The following is a 17,163-nucleotide window of genomic DNA, read 5'->3' as shown; positions in this document are numbered from 1 at the left end:
TTCACCCAGAGAGTTGTGAATCTGTGGAATTCTCTACCACAGAGGGCAGTGGAGGCCAATTCACTGGATGCTTTCAAAAGAGAGTTAGAGCTCTTAGGGCTAGCAGAATCAAGGGATATGGGGAGAAGGCAGGCACGGGTTACTGATTGTGGATGATCAGCCATGATCACAATGAATGGCGTTGCTGGCTCAAAGGGCCGAATGGCCTCCTCCTGCACCTATTTTCTATGTATCTATGCATGTACTGGCTTTACCTTGCACTAAACGTTATTCCCTTATCATGTGCCTGCACACTGTGGACGGCTCGATTGTAATCATGCGTTGTCTTTCCGCTGACTGGTTAGCACGCAACAAAAGCTTTTCACTGTACCTCGGTACACGTGACAATAAACTGAACTGAACTAAATATCTCCCGGCTGCCAGAAACCTCAGTGAGGCAGAGTATCTCAAAATGGATTAATCGCTGACAAGTAGCCTGAGTGATTTTTGCAAGCAGCCCATCTAAAACTCATCCTGTTTGTATTTGCCTTATTACCAGAAGCAGTGACATTACCATTGATCTGATGAAGACTGCTGCAGAGATCAGGGAGGCATTAGTGACTGGCTAACCATGTAACCCTGAACCGATAACACGAACTCTTCAGCTAAATTCAGTCCTGCTTCGACACTGGAGGACAGAATTGATTAACCGATTAGTTTAGTTTAGTTTAGTTTAGCGACACAGCGCGGAAACAGGACATTCGGCCCACCGAGTCCGCGCCGACCAGCGATCCCCGCGCATTAACACTATCCTACACCCACTGGGGACAATTTTCACATTTACCAAGCCAATTAAGCTACAAACCTGCACGTCTTTGGAGTGTGGGAGGGAACCGAAGATCTCGGAGAAAACCCACGCAGGTCACGGGGAGAACGTACAAACTCCGTACAGACGGCGCCCGTAGTCGGAATGGAACCCGGGTCTCTGGCGCTGTGAGGCAGCAACTCTACCGCTGCACCACCTGCTTACATTAGGACTAAACTAAAAGGACCTTTCTTCAGATTTTTCTTCCATCCATTAACCGTGTTAGTAGAGTTTACTGCTGGGGAATTTAGTGTGGTTTAGAAACTCAAACCAACTCTACCGCTGCGCCACCGTGCCATCTCTAGTGTGTGTAGGATAGTGTTAGCGTGCGGGGGGATCGCTGGTCGGCTCGGACCAGGGTGGGCGGGAGGGCCTGGTTTTCCGCGCTGTATCTCTAACCTAAAGTAAGCTTTCAATGGCGCGTCTATGGACTGTGTGAGAGCCACCGGAGCTGTTCAGTCCGACTGTGAACTTGTTAATCATCCAACACCAAGCTTATCTCGAAACTGAATCTTGTATCTCGAAACTAAACCGAAAAGCTGGGAGGCGAGTGGAACGTGTAGGGATTGTGACCTTTATTGCGCATCAGACAGGCAGGCAGAGCAGAGAAGGGGAAAGATGCTTCGTACATGATGTGCAAAGACCGATGTGGGCTCAGAGAGAGAGAAGGGGGGGTGGGGATGGGAGAGGGTGGGGGGGGGGGGGAGGGGGAGACTGGGGAGAGGAGAGACAGGGGGAGGCAGAGTTTTAAGGATGGCGTGCCGGGAAGATTGGAATGATATCGGGAATTAAAATCATACTGGCGAGATAAGCAGAGAGGGAGAGCTGGCGGTGGAACGTGACTGACGAGAGATTACAGGGCAGATTGATGGAAATGTCAGCACGTGAGAAAAATAGATCACGGAACCACAGGGATCAGTACACATGTCCAGTCATCCTCAGATAGAAATGAACAGCAGACAATGATGTATTTACGCGTGCACATGCAACGATAAATAGAAGGTGGACACAAAATGAATTAGACAATAGACAATAGGTGCAGGAGGAGGCCATTCGGTCCTTCGAGCCAGCACCACCATTCAATGTGATCATGGCTGATCATTCTCAATCAGTACCCCGTTCCTGCCTTCTCCCCATACCCCCTGACTCCGCTATCCTTAAGAGCTCTATCTCGCTCTCTCTTGAATGCATTCAGAGAATTGGCCTCCACTGCCTTCTGAGGCAGAGAATTCCACAGATTCACAACTCTCTGACTGAAAAAGTTTTTCCTCATCTCCGTTCTAAATGGCCTACCCCTTATTCTTAAACTGTGGCCCCAGGTTCTGGACTCCCCCAACATTGGGAACATGTTTCCTGCCTCTAACGTGTCCAACCCCTTAATAATCTTATACGTTTCGATAAGATCTCCTCTCATCCTTCTAAAGAATTGAATTGAATTGAACAAATTTGAATAGGCAAGTATTTATTCACAAAATGCTGGAGTAACTGAGCGGGTCAGGCAGCATCTCGGGAGAGAAGGAATGGGTGACGTTTCAGGTCGAGACCCTTCTTCAGACTGATGTCAGGGGAGGGGTCAGGACCAAGATAGAATGTAGTCGGAGACAGTAAGACTGGTGGGAGAACTGGGAAAGGGGAGGGGATGGAGAGAGAGGGAAAGCAAGGGCTACTTGAAGTTAGAGAAGTCAATGTTCATACCGCTGGGGTGTAAGCTGCCCAAGCGAAATATGAGGTGCTGTTCCTCCATTTTGCGCTGGGCCTCACTCTGACAGTGGAGGAGGCCCAGGACAGAAAGGCCAGTGTGGGAATGGGAGGGGGAGTTGACGTATTGAGCCACCGGGAGATCAGGTTGGTTTAGGCAGGTAAATAGAATTCTCCCATTAAACTTCTCTCAAAGAACAGACCACACCCGGAGTATTGTGTGCAGTTTTGGTCTCCTAATTTGAGGAAGGACATCCTTGCTATTGAGGCAGTGCAGCGTAGGTTTACCAGGTTAATTCCCCGGGATGGCGGGACTGTCATATGAGGAAAGATTGGAAAGACTGGGCTTGTATTCACTGGAGTTTAGAAGGATGACAATAGACAATAGGTGCAGGAGGAGGCCATTCGGCCCTTCGAGCCAGAACCGCCATTCAATGTGATCATGGCTGATCATTCTCATGGGATGAGAGAGGATCTTATAGAGATGTATAAAATTATAAAAGGACTAGACAAGCTAGATGCAGAAAAAATGTTCCCACTGTTGGGGGAGTCCAGAACCAGGGGCCGCACAGTCTAAGAATAAAGGGGAGGCCATTTAAAACTGAGGTGAGAAGAAACTTTTTCACCCAGAGAGTTGTGAATTTGTTGAATTCCCTGAAGGCAGTGGAGGCCAATTCACTGGATGAATTTAAAAGAGAGTTAGATAGAGCTCTAGGGGCTAGCAGAATCAAGGGATACGGGGAGAAGGCAGGCACGGGTTACTGATTGTGGATGGTCAGCCATGATCACATTGAATGGCGGTGCAGGCTCGAAGGGCCGAATGGCCTCCTCCTGCACCTATTTTCTATGTTTCAATGTTTCTAGATCGAGATCCTTATTTAAACTCTTGCACCCCCCTTGCTGTAGAGCAGATATGGCTATTAGTGTCAGGCAAACTCCCTTCATACCCCAGTATTCCACTTCCTCTGATACTGATCTTGCACTAGACGTTATTCCCTTTGTCATGTATCTGTACACTCTGTGGACGGCTCGATTGTAATCATGTACAGTCTTTTCGCTGACTGGTTAGCAGGCGGGAAAAAAGCGGATCGCTATTCCTTGGTACACGTGACCACAAACTAATCTCCCGGTTCTCCGAACAATTTAACTCCCCCCTCCCGTTCCCACACTGACCTTTCTGTCCTGGGCCTCCTTCACTGTCAGAGTGAGGCCCAGCGCAAATTGTAGGAACAGCACCTCATATTCCGCTCGGGCAAGCTTACACCCCCAGCGGTATGAACATTGACTTCTCTAACTTCAAGTAACCCTTGCTTTCCCTCTCACTCCAACCCTCCATCCCTCCCCCCCACACTAACCCTATGACACCCGCACTAATCAAGAATCTATCTATCTCTGCCTTAAAAAATATCCACTGACTTGGCCTCCACAGCCTTCTGTGGCAGTGAATTCCACAGATTCACCACCCACTGAGTAAAGAAATTCCCCCTCATCTCTTTCCCAAAGGAACGTCCTTTAATTCTGAGGCTGTGGCCTCTGGACCGAGACTCTCCCACCAGTGGAAACATCCTCTCCACATCCACTCTATCCAGGCCTTTCACTATTCAGTAGGTTTCCATGAGGTTCCCCCCCCCTCATTCTTCTAAACTCCAGCGAGTACAGGCCCAGTGCTGACAAACGCTCATCATAGGTTAACCCACTCATTCCTGGGATCATTCTCGTAAACCTCCTCTGGGCCCTCTCCAGAGCCAGCACATCCTTCCTCAGATATGGAGCCATCTTCTTAAGGCTTTTTTTGTGAAGGCAAATAAGAATAAGGGGTGGGCCATTTAGGACTGAGATGGGGAAAAACCTTTTCACCCAGAGTGTTGTGAATCTGTGGAATTCTCTGCCACAGAGGGCAGTGGAGGCCAATTCACTGGATGAATTTAAAAGAGAGTTAGATTTAGCTCAGGGCTGGTGGAATCAAGGGATATGGGGAGAAGGCAGGCACGGGTCACTGATTGTGGATGATCATAATGAATGGCCGTGCTGGCTCGATGGGCCGAATGGCCTCCAACTGCACCTATTTTCTATGTTAGAAACATAGAAAATAGGTGCTTGAGGAGGCCATTTGGCCCTACTCGCCCACGCCAGCCAACATGTCCCATCTACACTAGTCCCACCTGCTTGCGCTTGGTCCATAACCCTCCATACCTGTCCTATCCATGCACCTGTTCAACTGTTTCTTAAACGATGGGATAGTCCCAGCCTCAACTACCTCCTCTGACAGCTTGTTCCATTCACCCACCACCCTCTGTGTGAAAAAGTTACCCCTCGGATTCCTATTAAATCTTTTCCCCTTCACCTTAAACCTATGTCCTCTGGTCCTCGATTCCCCTACTCTGGGCAAGAGACTCTGTGCATCTACCCGATCTATTCCTCTCATGATTTTGTACACCTCTATAAGATCTCCCCTCATCCTCCTGCGCTCCATGGAATAGAGTCCCAGCCTGCTCAACCTCTCCCTGTAGCTCACACCCTCTAGTTCTGGCAACACCCTGTTTGAGCAGGGAGATTGGGGCATTGTGTCAGGGTGTGTATCAGTCCTGTGTAACATCTCTCCCCTCTCTCACCGCCACCACCTTCAGGCCATCGTGGACACGGTGGACAACCTGCTGAGACCGGAGGCGCTGCAGTCGTGGAGGGACATGAACACGACAGAGCAAGCCCACGCCGCCACCCTGCTGCTCGACACCCTGGAGGAAGGAGCCTTCGTCCTGGCCGACAACCTCATGGAGCCCACCACCGTCACGGTGCCCACCGAGAACATAGGTGAGCCGTACCCCCGTCCCCCCCGCCCGTCATCCACGGCACTTAGGGGTTGCCAACTACCTCACTCCGGAATAAGGGATAAAAGGTGACCTCACCCAGCCAACGGCCACGTGCTCCCGCTCCACCAATGGCGGCCGCCTGGGCCGGGATGTGGGTTGCTACGCAACCTCCGTTAGGCGGCACCCGGGCCTCTGGGCCTACACTGTCCAGACCTGCACTGTCCGGACCTACACTGTCCGCACCTACACTGTCTGGGCCTACACTATCCAGACCTACACTGTCCGGGCCTACACTGTCTGGACCTACAGTGTCTGGACCTACAGTGTCTGGACCTACAGTGTCTGGACCTACACTGTCCGGACCTACACTGTCTGGACCTACACTGTCTGGACCTACAGTGTCCGGGCCTACACTGTCTGGACCTACAGTGTCTGGACCTACACTGTCTGGACCTACACTGTCCGGGCCTACACTGTCTGGACCTACAGTGTCTGGACCTACAGTGTCCGGACCTACAGTGTCTGGACCTACACTGTCCGGGCCTACACTGTCCGGGCCTACACTGTCCGGACCTACACTGTCTGGACCTACAGTGTCTGGACCTACACTGTCCAGGCCTACAGTGTCCGGGCCTACGTCCCGGCTAATACGGAACAGTTGGCAACCCTAATGGTACTCCAGTGCTGGCATGATGACAGTGACCCTTCCTCAACCACTCACACCGCTGCACGGCAGGGGAACAGACCCTTCAGCCCACCCTCTCCATGCCGGCCCATTTCCCTTTCTTTGGCCCATATCCCCCTCCCCCCCCCCCCCAACCTTTCCTTTCCAATCATACACACACACGCTACACACATGCCCACACATATACATACACTATAGATGTCAATAGAGTCATAGAGTGCGGAAACAGGCTCTTCGGCCCAACTTGCCCACACTGGCCAAAATGTTCCAGCCACACTAGTCCACACCTGGTCCACACTAGTCCTCACCTGGTCCACACTAGTCCCACCTGGCCCACACTAGGCCCACCTGGCCCACACTAGTCCCACCTGGTCCACACTAGGCCTAGGCCTAGGCCCACCTGGTCCACACTAGTCCCACCTGGTCCACACTAGTCCCACCTGGTCCACACTAGTCTACAACTGGTCCTCATTAGGCCCACCTGGTCCACACCTGGCCCACACTAGGCCCACCTGGTCCACACTAGTCCCACCTGGTCCACACTAGGCCCACCTGGTCCACACTCGGCCCACCTGGCCCACACTAGTCCCACCTGGTCCACACTAGGCCCACCTGGCCCACACTAGGCCCACCTGGTCCACACTAGTCCCACCTGGTCCACACTAGGCCCACCTGGCCCACACTAGGCCCACCTGATCCACACTAGGCCCACCTGGTCCACACTAGGCCCACCTGGTCCACATTAGGCGCACCTGATCCACCTGCAGCACTTTGGTCAACGTGGGTTGTTTTTAAATGTGCTATACAAATAAAATTGACTTGACTTGACTTGACACTAGGCCCACCTGGCCCACATTAGTCCCACCTCCAGTTTAAATTCCATTTGGAATATTTTGGAGGACCAAGAACCAAGAAAATAACCCTCCAAACCTGTCCTATCCATGTATCTGCCTAACTGCTTCTGAAATGTTGAGATAGTCCCAGCCTCAACTACCTCCTCTGGCAGCTCGTTCCATACACCCACCACCCTCTGTGTGAAAAAGTTACCCCTGTAAGGCAGTGGTAGAGTTGCTGCCTCAGGTTTCCATCCCGACTACGGGCGCTGTCTGTACGGAGTTTGTACGTTCTCCCCGTGACCTGCGAAGGTTTTCTCTGAGATCTTCAGTTTCCTCCCACGCTCCAAAGACGTACAGGTTTGTTGGTTAATTGGATTGGTAAATGTAAAAATTGTCCCTGGAGTGTGTGGCATAGTGTTGGTGTGCGAGAATCGCTGGTCGGCGCGGACTCGGTGGGCCGAAGGGCCCTGTTTCCGCGCTATATCTCTAAATTGAAAAAAAAGATGTTCGGTGGCCAGAGAGAGAGAGAGAGAGTGAGAGAGATGTGTCTGTTTGCACGCAAGATCATTCTTGGCTAACATCCAGAGAGGAGATCTCTGGGCACCAGATGCCCTGCAGATTTACGGATTACAATTTCATATTTTTAAGCCCCGTTGTTTGACAGGATATAATCAGTGAAATGCTTATTTGCTTAGTGTCTTCCTTGCATCTGAACAGTGCCTGGAAATGGACACCATTCCACATGGAATAGTACAGAATTGGAACAAAGCTCCTCGGCCCACTATAGAGTGACACAGCTACGGTTGCCAACTATCTCATTCCCAAATAAGGGACAAGGTGACGTCACCTCCCCGCGCCCCACGTGACCTTACCCAGCCAGCGGCCACGTGCACCCGCTCCACCGATGGCGGCTGCCTGGGCCGGGAGGCGGGTTGCTATGCAACCTCCGTTTGGTGGCGCCTGGGCCTCTGGGCCTACACTGTCCGGGCCTACAGCATCCGGGCCTACAACGTCCATGCCTACAGTGTCCGGGCCTACAGGTGCAGCAGGCAGTGAAGAAAGCGAATGGTATGTTAGCATTCATAGCAAGAGGATTTGAGTATAGGAGCAGGGAGGTTCTGCTGCAGTTGTACAGGGCCTTGGTGAGACCGCACCTGGAGTATTGTGTACAGTTTTGGTCTCCTAATCTGAGGAAAGACATTCTAGCCTTAGAGGGAGTACAGAGAAGGTTCACCAGATTGATCCCTGGGATGGCAGGATTTTCATATGAAGAAAGACTGGATAGACTAGGCTTATACTCGCTGGAATTTAGAAGACTGAGGGGGGATCTTATTGAAACATATAAAATTCTTAAGGGGTTGGAGAGGCTAGATACGGGAAGATTGTTCCCGATGTTGGGGAAGTCCAGAACAAGGGGTCACAGCTTAAGGATAAGGGGGAAGTCTTTTAGGACCGAGATGAGAAAACATTTCTTCACACAGAGAGTGGTGAATCTGTGGAATTCTCTGCCACAGAAGGTAGTTGAGGCCAGTTCATTGGCTATATTTAAGAAGGAGTTACTCACGCCGGCCAAGATGCCCCATCTACACTTTTAAGGTGGATAACATCATGAGAGGAATAGATCGGGTAGATGCACAGAGTCTCTTGCCCAGAGTAGGGGAATCGTGGATCAGAGGACATAGGTTCAAAGTGAAAGGGAAAAGATTTAATAGGAATCTGAGGGATAACTTTTTCACACAAAGGGTGGTGGGTGTATGGTCTCGACTGCCTTACAAAGGGTGGTGGGTGTATGGAGTTGCTGCCTTACAGCGCCTACCGTGTCGGAGAGCCGGGTTCGATCCCGACTACAGGCGCTGTCTGTACGGAGTTTGTACGTTCTCCCCGTGACCTTCCTCGAGACCTTCGGTTTTCCTCCCACACTCCAAAGACGTGCAGGTTTGTGGGCTAATTGGCTTGGTGTATGTGTAAATTGGCCCTAGTGTGTGCAGGGTAGTTAATGTGCGCGGGGATCGCTGGTCGGCGCGGGCCCGGTGGGACGCAGGGCCTGTGTGCGTGCTGTTTATCTAAACTAAACTAAAACACCGTAGCACTCTGAGAAACCCAGGGTCAGGGAGTGGGGAGAATGGGGACAGTCATTTTGATGGCTACTTTGAGATAGTTTTGTCTTGGAAGGGATAACGGGCAGAGGAATTCAATCTCGAAAGTTGACAGGAAGATCTGGCCCTCCAGCTATTTCTGGAGAAATAGTAAATGCATTTTAAAAGAACTTAGTTATAACCCTCTGAGGAGAAAGAAACAATATGAGAATGTTCCCAGTCGGAGTGTCAATGACGAATGACACTAGGAGGAAATCTGTCTCCATTGTGTTTCACGAATCGCTTTCAAACTGCAAAAAAAATGTTTAATGAGAGGCATTGTTCTTCTTTGTGGTCTGTCAGAGCTCCAGATGTATTTTCTTTTCTAATTAAATACAAGGCTGGAAGGCAAAACACTGCATGGGTTCACTGTGGAAATTCTGTTCGGGAGCGGGCGAAGAGGTGTTTCTGGAATCGTAATCCAACAAAACATAAATTAAATGCATACGCGGAAAGCAGGAGTAACAAACTCAGCGGGGTCAGGCAGCAAAGAAACATAGAAACATAGAAAATAGGTGCAGGAGTAGGCCATTCGGCCCTTCGAGCCTGCACCGCCATTCAATATGATCATGGCTGATCATCCAGCTCAGTAACCTGTACCTGCCATCTCTCCATACCCCCTGATCCCTTTAGCCACAAGGGCCACATCTAACTCCCTCTTAAATATAGCCAATGAACTGGCCTCAACTACCTTCTGTGGCAGAGAATTCCACAGACTCACCACTCTCTGTGTGAAGAAATGTTTTCTCATCTCGGTCCTAAAAGACTTCCTCCTTATCCTTAAGCTGTGACCCCTGGTTCTGGACTCCCCCAACATCGGGAACAATCTTCCCGCATCTAGCCTCTCCAACCCCTTAAGAATTTTATATGTTTCTATAAGATCCCCCCTCAGTCTTCTAAATTCCAGCGAGTACAAGCCCAGTCTATCCAGTCTTTCCTCATATGAAAGTCCCGCCATCCCAGGGATCAATCTGGTGAACCTTCTCTGTACTCCCTCTAAGGCAAGAACGTCTTTCCTCAGGTTAGGAGACCAAAACTGTACACAATTCTCCAGGTACGGTCTCACCAAGGCCCTGTACAACTGCAGCAGAACCTCCCTGCTCCTAAACTCAAATCCTCTTGCTATGAATGCCAACATACCATTCGCTTTCTTCACTGCCTGCTGCACCTGCACGCTTGCTTTCAATGACTGAGCATCTGTGGAGAACATGGATAGGTGACGTTTCACAGAGTGCTGGAGTAACTCAGCGGGTCAGGCAGCATCTCTGGAGAGAAGGAATGGGCGACGTTTCGGGTGGAGACCCTTCTTCAGGCTGAGAGTCAGGTGGGGGGGTGGGAAGGGAAATGAGGTGATATATAGACGGTGATTAGTTCAATTTAGTTTAGAGATACAGCGTGGCAAGAGGCCCTTCGGCCCACCGGGTCCGCGCCGACCGGCGATCCCCGCGCACTAACACTATCCCACATACACACACGCACACACACACACACGCACACACGCACACACGCACACACACACACGAGGAACAATTTACATTTATACCAAAGCTAATTAACCTACAACGCTGCACGTCTTTGGAGTGTGGGAGGAAACCGGAATGCTGTAAAGCAGCAACTCTACCGCTGCGCCACCTTGTTACGGTGATGTGGAGAGATATAGATTGTGGGCGGTCACGGTGGCGCAGCGGTAGAGTTGCTGCCTTACAGCGAATGCAGCGCCGGAGACCCGGGTTCCATCCCGACTACGGGCGCCGTCTGTACGGAGTTTGTACGCTCTCCCCGTGACCCGCGTGGGTTTTCTCCGAGTTCTTCGGTTTCCTCCCACACTCCAAAGACGTGCAGGTTTGTAGGTTAATTGGCTTGGTGTAAATGTAAATTGTCCCTAGTGTGTGTAGGGTAGTGTTAATGTGTGGGGATCGCTGGTCGGCGCGGACTCGGTGGGCCGAAGGGCCTGTTTCCGCACTGTATCTATAAACTAAACCAAACTAAACGAACAAATGAAATGAAAGATACGCGAAAAAAGTTACGATGATAAAGGGAACAGGCCATTGTGAGCTGTGGGCTAGGTGAAAATGGGTTACAGACAATGAGATTCAACAAGACGGCTTTGAAGCTGGTACGACTTGGGTGGGGGAGGGACGGAGAGAGAGGGGTGCAGGGGTTACTTGATGTTAATGTGTATGAAGGAACTGCAGATGCTGGTTTACTGCAAAGATAGACACTGAGTGCTGGAGTATCTCAGCGGGTCAGGCATCATCTCTGGAGAACATGGTTAGGTGACGTTTCACAGAGTGCTGGAGTATCTCAGCGGGTCAGGCAGCATCTCTGGAGAACACGGATAGGTGACGATTTGCATCTGAACCCTTCGTCAGATTGATTCTAGATTTGCTGCCAGACCTGCTGAGTTACTCCACTTTGTGTCAGAGGATGATGGATCTGTGGAATTCACTAGCGGAATACCAGCTTTGCCAGGCCCAGGAGCAACCCAAACCCAGGACAACTTCAGCCCACCCCCGCCCCCCCTTCGCCCCTATGCACAGGTTGTCCAGAGATGCTGGCTTCTAGGTGGGCATGGGTAAGTTGGGCCGAAGGGCCTGTTTCCCCGTGCTGTGTGACCCTAGGACTTACCAATGTCTTCATATACAGAGCTAGTGTGCAGTTGAACAGGGCCCTAGTGAGACCGCACCTGGAGTACTGTGTGCCGTTTTGGTCTCCAAATTTGAGGAAGGATATTCTTGCTATTGAGGGCGTGCAGTGTAGGTTTACTAGGTTAATTCCTGGAATGGCGGGACTGTCGTACGTTGAAAGACTGGAGGGACTAGGCTTGTATACATTGGAATTTAGAAGGATGAGAGGGGATCTTATCGAAACGTATAAAATTATTAAGGGGTTGGACACGTTAGAGGCAGGAAACATGTTCCCAATGTTGGGGAATCCAGAACCAGGGTCCACAGTTTAAGAATAAGGGGTAGGCCATTTAGAACTGAGATGAGGAAAAACTTTTTCAGTCAGAGAGTTGTAAATCTGTGGAATTCTCTGCCTCAGAAGGCAGTGGAGGCCAATTCTCTGAATGCATTCAAGAGAGAGCTAGATAGAGCTCTTAAGGATAGCGGAGTCAGGGGGTTATGGGGAGAAGGCAGGAACGGGGTACTGATTGAGAATGATCAGCCATGATCACATTGAATGGCGGTGCTGGCTCGAAGGGCTGAATGGCCTCCTCCTGCACCTATTGTCTATTGTCTATTGTGGTGTTTGGTCAATAACGGTTGGTAATCTCAATGCTAACTGGACTCTCTGATTCTCTCCCTGCCCTGACGTGGCTCCCACAGTGCTGGAGGTCGGTGTGCTCAGTACGGAAGGTCAAGTGAAAGACCTAAAGTTTCCTCAGGGCTACATGGGAGGAAACTCCATCCATCTCTCGGGCAACACCATCAAGCAAAACAGTCGGACTGGTAAGTGTGCACCACTAAATTACCGAGCGGTCAACACCTCACGGAAGGAATATTGCCCTGCGTTAAATAAAAGCAGCAAATTCCGTGAATACTCTGCAGGAAGTTCAGTTCAGTTCAGTTAACTTCATTGTCATGTCTATCGAGGTACAGCGAACTGGGCGGTCACGGTGGCGCAGCGGTAGAGTTGCTGCCTTGCAGCGAATGCAGCACCGGTTCCATCCCGAGTACGGGCGCCGTCTGTACGGAGTTTGTACGTTCTCCCTGTGACCTGCGTGGGTTTTCTCCGAGATGTTCTCTGAGAATGATCAGCCATGATCACAATGAATGGCGGTGCTGGCTCGAAGGGCCGAATGGCCTCCTCCTGCACCTATTGTCTATTGTCTTCGGTTTCCTCCCACACTGCAAAGACGTGCAGGTTTGTAGGTTAATTGGCTTGGTGTAAATGTAAAAATTGTCCCTAGTGGGTGTAGGATAGTGTTAATGTGCGGGGATCGCTGGTCGGCGCGGACACGGTGGGCCGAAAGGGCCTGTTTCCGCGCTGTATCTCTAAACTAATCTAAACAGGTGTCAGAGGTAATGGGGAGAAGGCAGGAGAATGGGGTTTGGAGGGCGAGATAGATCAGCCATGATCGATTGGCGGAGTAGACTTGACGGGCCGAATGGCCTAAGTCTACTCCTATTCCTTATGACACTTAAATGCTTTTGTTGCGTGCTATCAAGTCAGTGGAAAGATAATACATGATTAGCAATTGGGCCATTCACAGTGTACAGATATCTGATAAGGGAATAATGTTTTATGCAAGGTAGTAAAGACCAATAGTTTAAGAAGATCAAAGATGTATTCAGGAGAGAGTTAGATTTAGCTCTTCGGGCTAATGGAATCAAGGGATATGGGGAGAAGGCCGGAACAAGGTAGTGTTTTTGGATGATCGGCTATGATCATATTGAATGGCGGTGCTGGCTCGAAGGGCCAAATGGCCTCCTCCTGCACCTATTTTCTATGTCCTAACATCATAGTTAAAGTAAGGAATGTTGCTGCAGGAGATACAATGTGTGATTGTAGATCTGCTTCTGTGGTAGCACGCAAATAGTCGCCTGGGTTGGGAATTCTCCGCAGATGCTGCCTGACCTGCTGGGTTACTCCGGCACTCTTGTGTTCTTTTGCTAGAGTAACTCAGCGGGCCAGACAGCATCTCTGGATGTCTGAAGAAGGGTGGCCTGTAAATCTTCACAAATCCATAGGATCCTAGGAGCAGAATTAGTCCATTCGGCCCATCAAATCTACTCCGCCATTCAATCGCGGCTGATCTATCTCACCCTCTCAGCCCCATTCTCCTGCCTTCTCCCCATAACCCCTGACCCGCACTGATCAAGATTCGATCTATCTATGCCGTAAAAATATCCACTGACTTGGCCTCCACAGCCGTCTGTGGCAAAGAATTCCACAGATTCACCACCCTCTGAGTAAAGAAATTCCTCCTCATCTCCTTCCTAAAGGAACATCCTTTAATTCTGAGGCTGTGGCCTCTGCTCCTAGACTCTCCCACTTGTGGAAAAATGTTCCCAATGTTGGGGGAGTCGCCACACAGTCTAAGAATAAAGAGGAGGCCGTTGAAAACTGAGGTGAGAAGAAACTTTTTCACCCAGAGAGTTGTGAATTTGTGGAATTCTCTAGCACAGAGGGCAGTGGAGGCCAATTCACTGGATGAATTTAAAAGATTCAAGATTCAAGATATCTTTATTTGTCATCCAAAAACAATTTTTTTGGACAAAATTTAGTCACCCACAGTCGAACAATAAAAGCAATAAAATAAGCAAATTGCACAACCCCAGCCAACACGCAAAAAAAGAAACATCCATCACAGTGAGTCTCCTCCAGTCCCCTCCTCACTGTGATGGAAGGCCAGAATGTCTTTTCCCTTCCCCTGCCGTCTTCTCCCGCGGTCAGGCTGGTGTCGTTGCCACGTTCGAGGCCGCGCCGGACGGAGAAATGTCCGCGGAGAGTTAGATAGAGCTCTAGGGGCTAGCGGAATCAAGGGATATGGGGAGAAGGCAGGCACGGGTTACTGATTGTGGATGATCAGCCATGATCACAATGAATGGCGGTGCTGGCTTGAAGGCCCTAATGGCCTCCTCCTGCACCTATTTTCTATGTTTCTATAAAATGCTGGAATAACTCAGCGGGTCAAGCAGCATCTCTGGGAAAAAATAGATGGGTGACCTTTCAGGTTGGAACCCTACTTCAGGCTCCAATCCCAAAAAGTCACCTGACCCTCTGAGTTCTTCCAGCACTTTCTCTGGAAAACGTGGATAGGTGAAGATTTGGAGCAGACCTTTCTTCAGACCGATCAAGAAGTGCCGCCTGACCCACGGAGTTACTCCAGCAAATCGTCTCTTTTCTTGTACACCAGCATCTGCAGTTCCCTGTGTCTGGGCAGGAACTGCAGATGCTGGTTTAGACCGGAGATAGACACCAAAAGCTGGAGTAACTCAGCAGGACAGGCAGCATCTCTGGAGGGAAGGAATGGAATGGGTGACGTTTCGAGTCGAGACCCTTCTTCAGGCTGAGAGCCAGGGGGCCACAGTTTAAGAATAAGGGGGAGGCCATTTAGAACGGAGATGAGGAAAAACTTTTTCACTCAGAGAGTTGTGAATCTGTGGAATTCTCTGCCTCAGAAGGCAGTGGAGGCCAATTCTCTGAATGCATTCAAGAGTGAGCTAGATAGAGCTCTTAAGGATAGCGGAGTCAGGGGGTATGGGGAGAAGGCAGGAACGGGGTACTGATTGAGAATGATCAGCCATGATCACATTGAATGGCGGTGCTGGCTCGAAGGGCCGAATGGCCTCATCCTGCACCTATTGTCTATTGAAATGGAAACGAGAGATATAGAACCAGGAGCAACAGCACCTCATATTTTGCCTGGGCAGCTTGCAGCCCAGTGGTATGAACATTGATTTCTCCAACTTTAGATAGTTCCTCTGTCCCTCTCTTCCCCTCCCCCTTCCCAGTTCTCCCTCTATCTTCCTGTCTCCACCTATATCCTTCCTTTGTCCCGCCCCCCTGACATCAGTCTGAAGAAGGGTCTCGACCCGAAACGTCACCCATTCCTTCTCTCCTGAGATGCTGCCTGACCTGCTGAGTTACTCCAGCATTTTGTGATACCTTCGATATAGAACCAGGAACTCAGTTCAGTTCAGTTCAGATGGACACAAAATGCTGGAGTAACTCAGCGGGTCAGGCGGCATCTCTGGAGTGAAGGAATGGGTGACGTTTCAATAGACAATAGACAATAGGCGCAGGAGGAGGCCATTCGGCCCATCGAGCCAGCACCGCCATTCACTGTGATCATGGCTGATCATTCTCAATCAGTACCCCGTTCCTGCCTTCTCCCCATACCCCCTGACTCCGCTATCCTTAAGAGCTCTATCTAGCTCTCTCTTGAATGCATTCAGAGAATTGGCCTCCACTGCCTTCTGAGGCAGAGAATTCCACAGATTCACAACTCTCTGACTGTTTCGGGTCGATACCTTTTTTTCAGAGTGGAGAAGTCTGAAGAACTTCAGACTGAAGAAGGATCTCGACCCGAAACGTCACCCACTCCGTCTCTCCAGAGATGCTGCCTGTCCCGCTGAGTTACTCCAGCACTCTGTGAAACGTCACCTATCCATGTTCTCCAGAGATGCTGCCTGACCCGCTGAGTTACTCCAGCACTCTGTGAAACGTCACCTATCCACGTTCTCCAGAGACGCTGCCTGACCCACTGAGTTTGTTGTGTCCACGTGGGAATGATTTGATGGGGGTCTGTCTTTAATGAGTTTTTATTTCCTTCCTCGCTCTCCCTCCTCTGGCCCCTGCCCCCCCCCCCCTCCCCCCCCCCCCCTCCTCTCCCCGACCGCGGTGGGCCGCTGCAGCCAAGCTGGTGTTCACGTTGTACAAGAGCCTGGGGCAGTTCCTGACCACGGAGAACGCCACCATCAAGATGGCGGGGGACGCTGGCGGCCGCAACTACACCTACGCCGTCAACTCGCACATCATCGCCGCCTCCATCAACAAGGAGTCCAGCCGCATCTACGTGACCGAGCCCGTGGTCTTCACCCTGCAGCACATCGACGTGAGCTCACCCCCAACCTCCCACCCCCCAACCTCGCGGACAAGGTCAAGGGGGGGCACAGTGGCGGCGCTGGCAAAGCGCCAGGGACCCCAGAGTCACGGGTGGGATTGCAACAGCGCAAGAGATACGTAGTCATGGCACTCTGTAAACACTATAATAAGCAACAGCGGCAAAATACCTGTGTGTATACATAGAGATATACACACGCACATGCACACATACTGAATATATATACACGCACACACACACGCACACACACACACACACACACACACACACATACTGAATATATATACACACACACACACACGCACGCTGAATATATATATACACACACACGCACGCACGCACGCACGCACACGCACACACATACACACATACTGAATATATATACACACACACACACACAGATACACACACACACATACATACATTCATACACACACACACACATACACACACACACACACATACATACTGAATATATACACACACACACACGCACGCACGCGCACACACACACACACACACACACACTGAATATATATACACACACACGCACGCACACGCACACACACACATACATACTGA

General features: G+C 50.5%; 1 protein-coding gene across 13 annotated transcripts in view; it reads left to right on the top strand.

The window, feature by feature from the left end:
• The window catches only part of adgrl2a (adhesion G protein-coupled receptor L2a), a 325,186-nt gene that overhangs the window by 237,976 nt on the left and 70,047 nt on the right, over positions 1 to 17,163 (top strand). For all 13 annotated transcript variants that reach the window (XM_078408143.1, XM_078408134.1, XM_078408131.1 and 10 more), the window contains 3 exons: positions 5,170 to 5,353; positions 12,338 to 12,460; positions 16,373 to 16,572. In XM_078408143.1, the coding sequence (XP_078264269.1) occupies positions 5,170 to 5,353; positions 12,338 to 12,460; positions 16,373 to 16,572 (507 nt within the window). The remainder of the gene's footprint in view (positions 1 to 5,169; positions 5,354 to 12,337; positions 12,461 to 16,372; positions 16,573 to 17,163) is intronic.

This window comes from Rhinoraja longicauda, chromosome 11, assembly GCF_053455715.1.
Source record: "Rhinoraja longicauda isolate Sanriku21f chromosome 11, sRhiLon1.1, whole genome shotgun sequence".
NCBI classification, from domain to species: Eukaryota; Metazoa; Chordata; class Chondrichthyes; order Rajiformes; family Arhynchobatidae; genus Rhinoraja; species Rhinoraja longicauda.
This window is presented reverse-complemented; position numbering and strand designations above follow the sequence as displayed.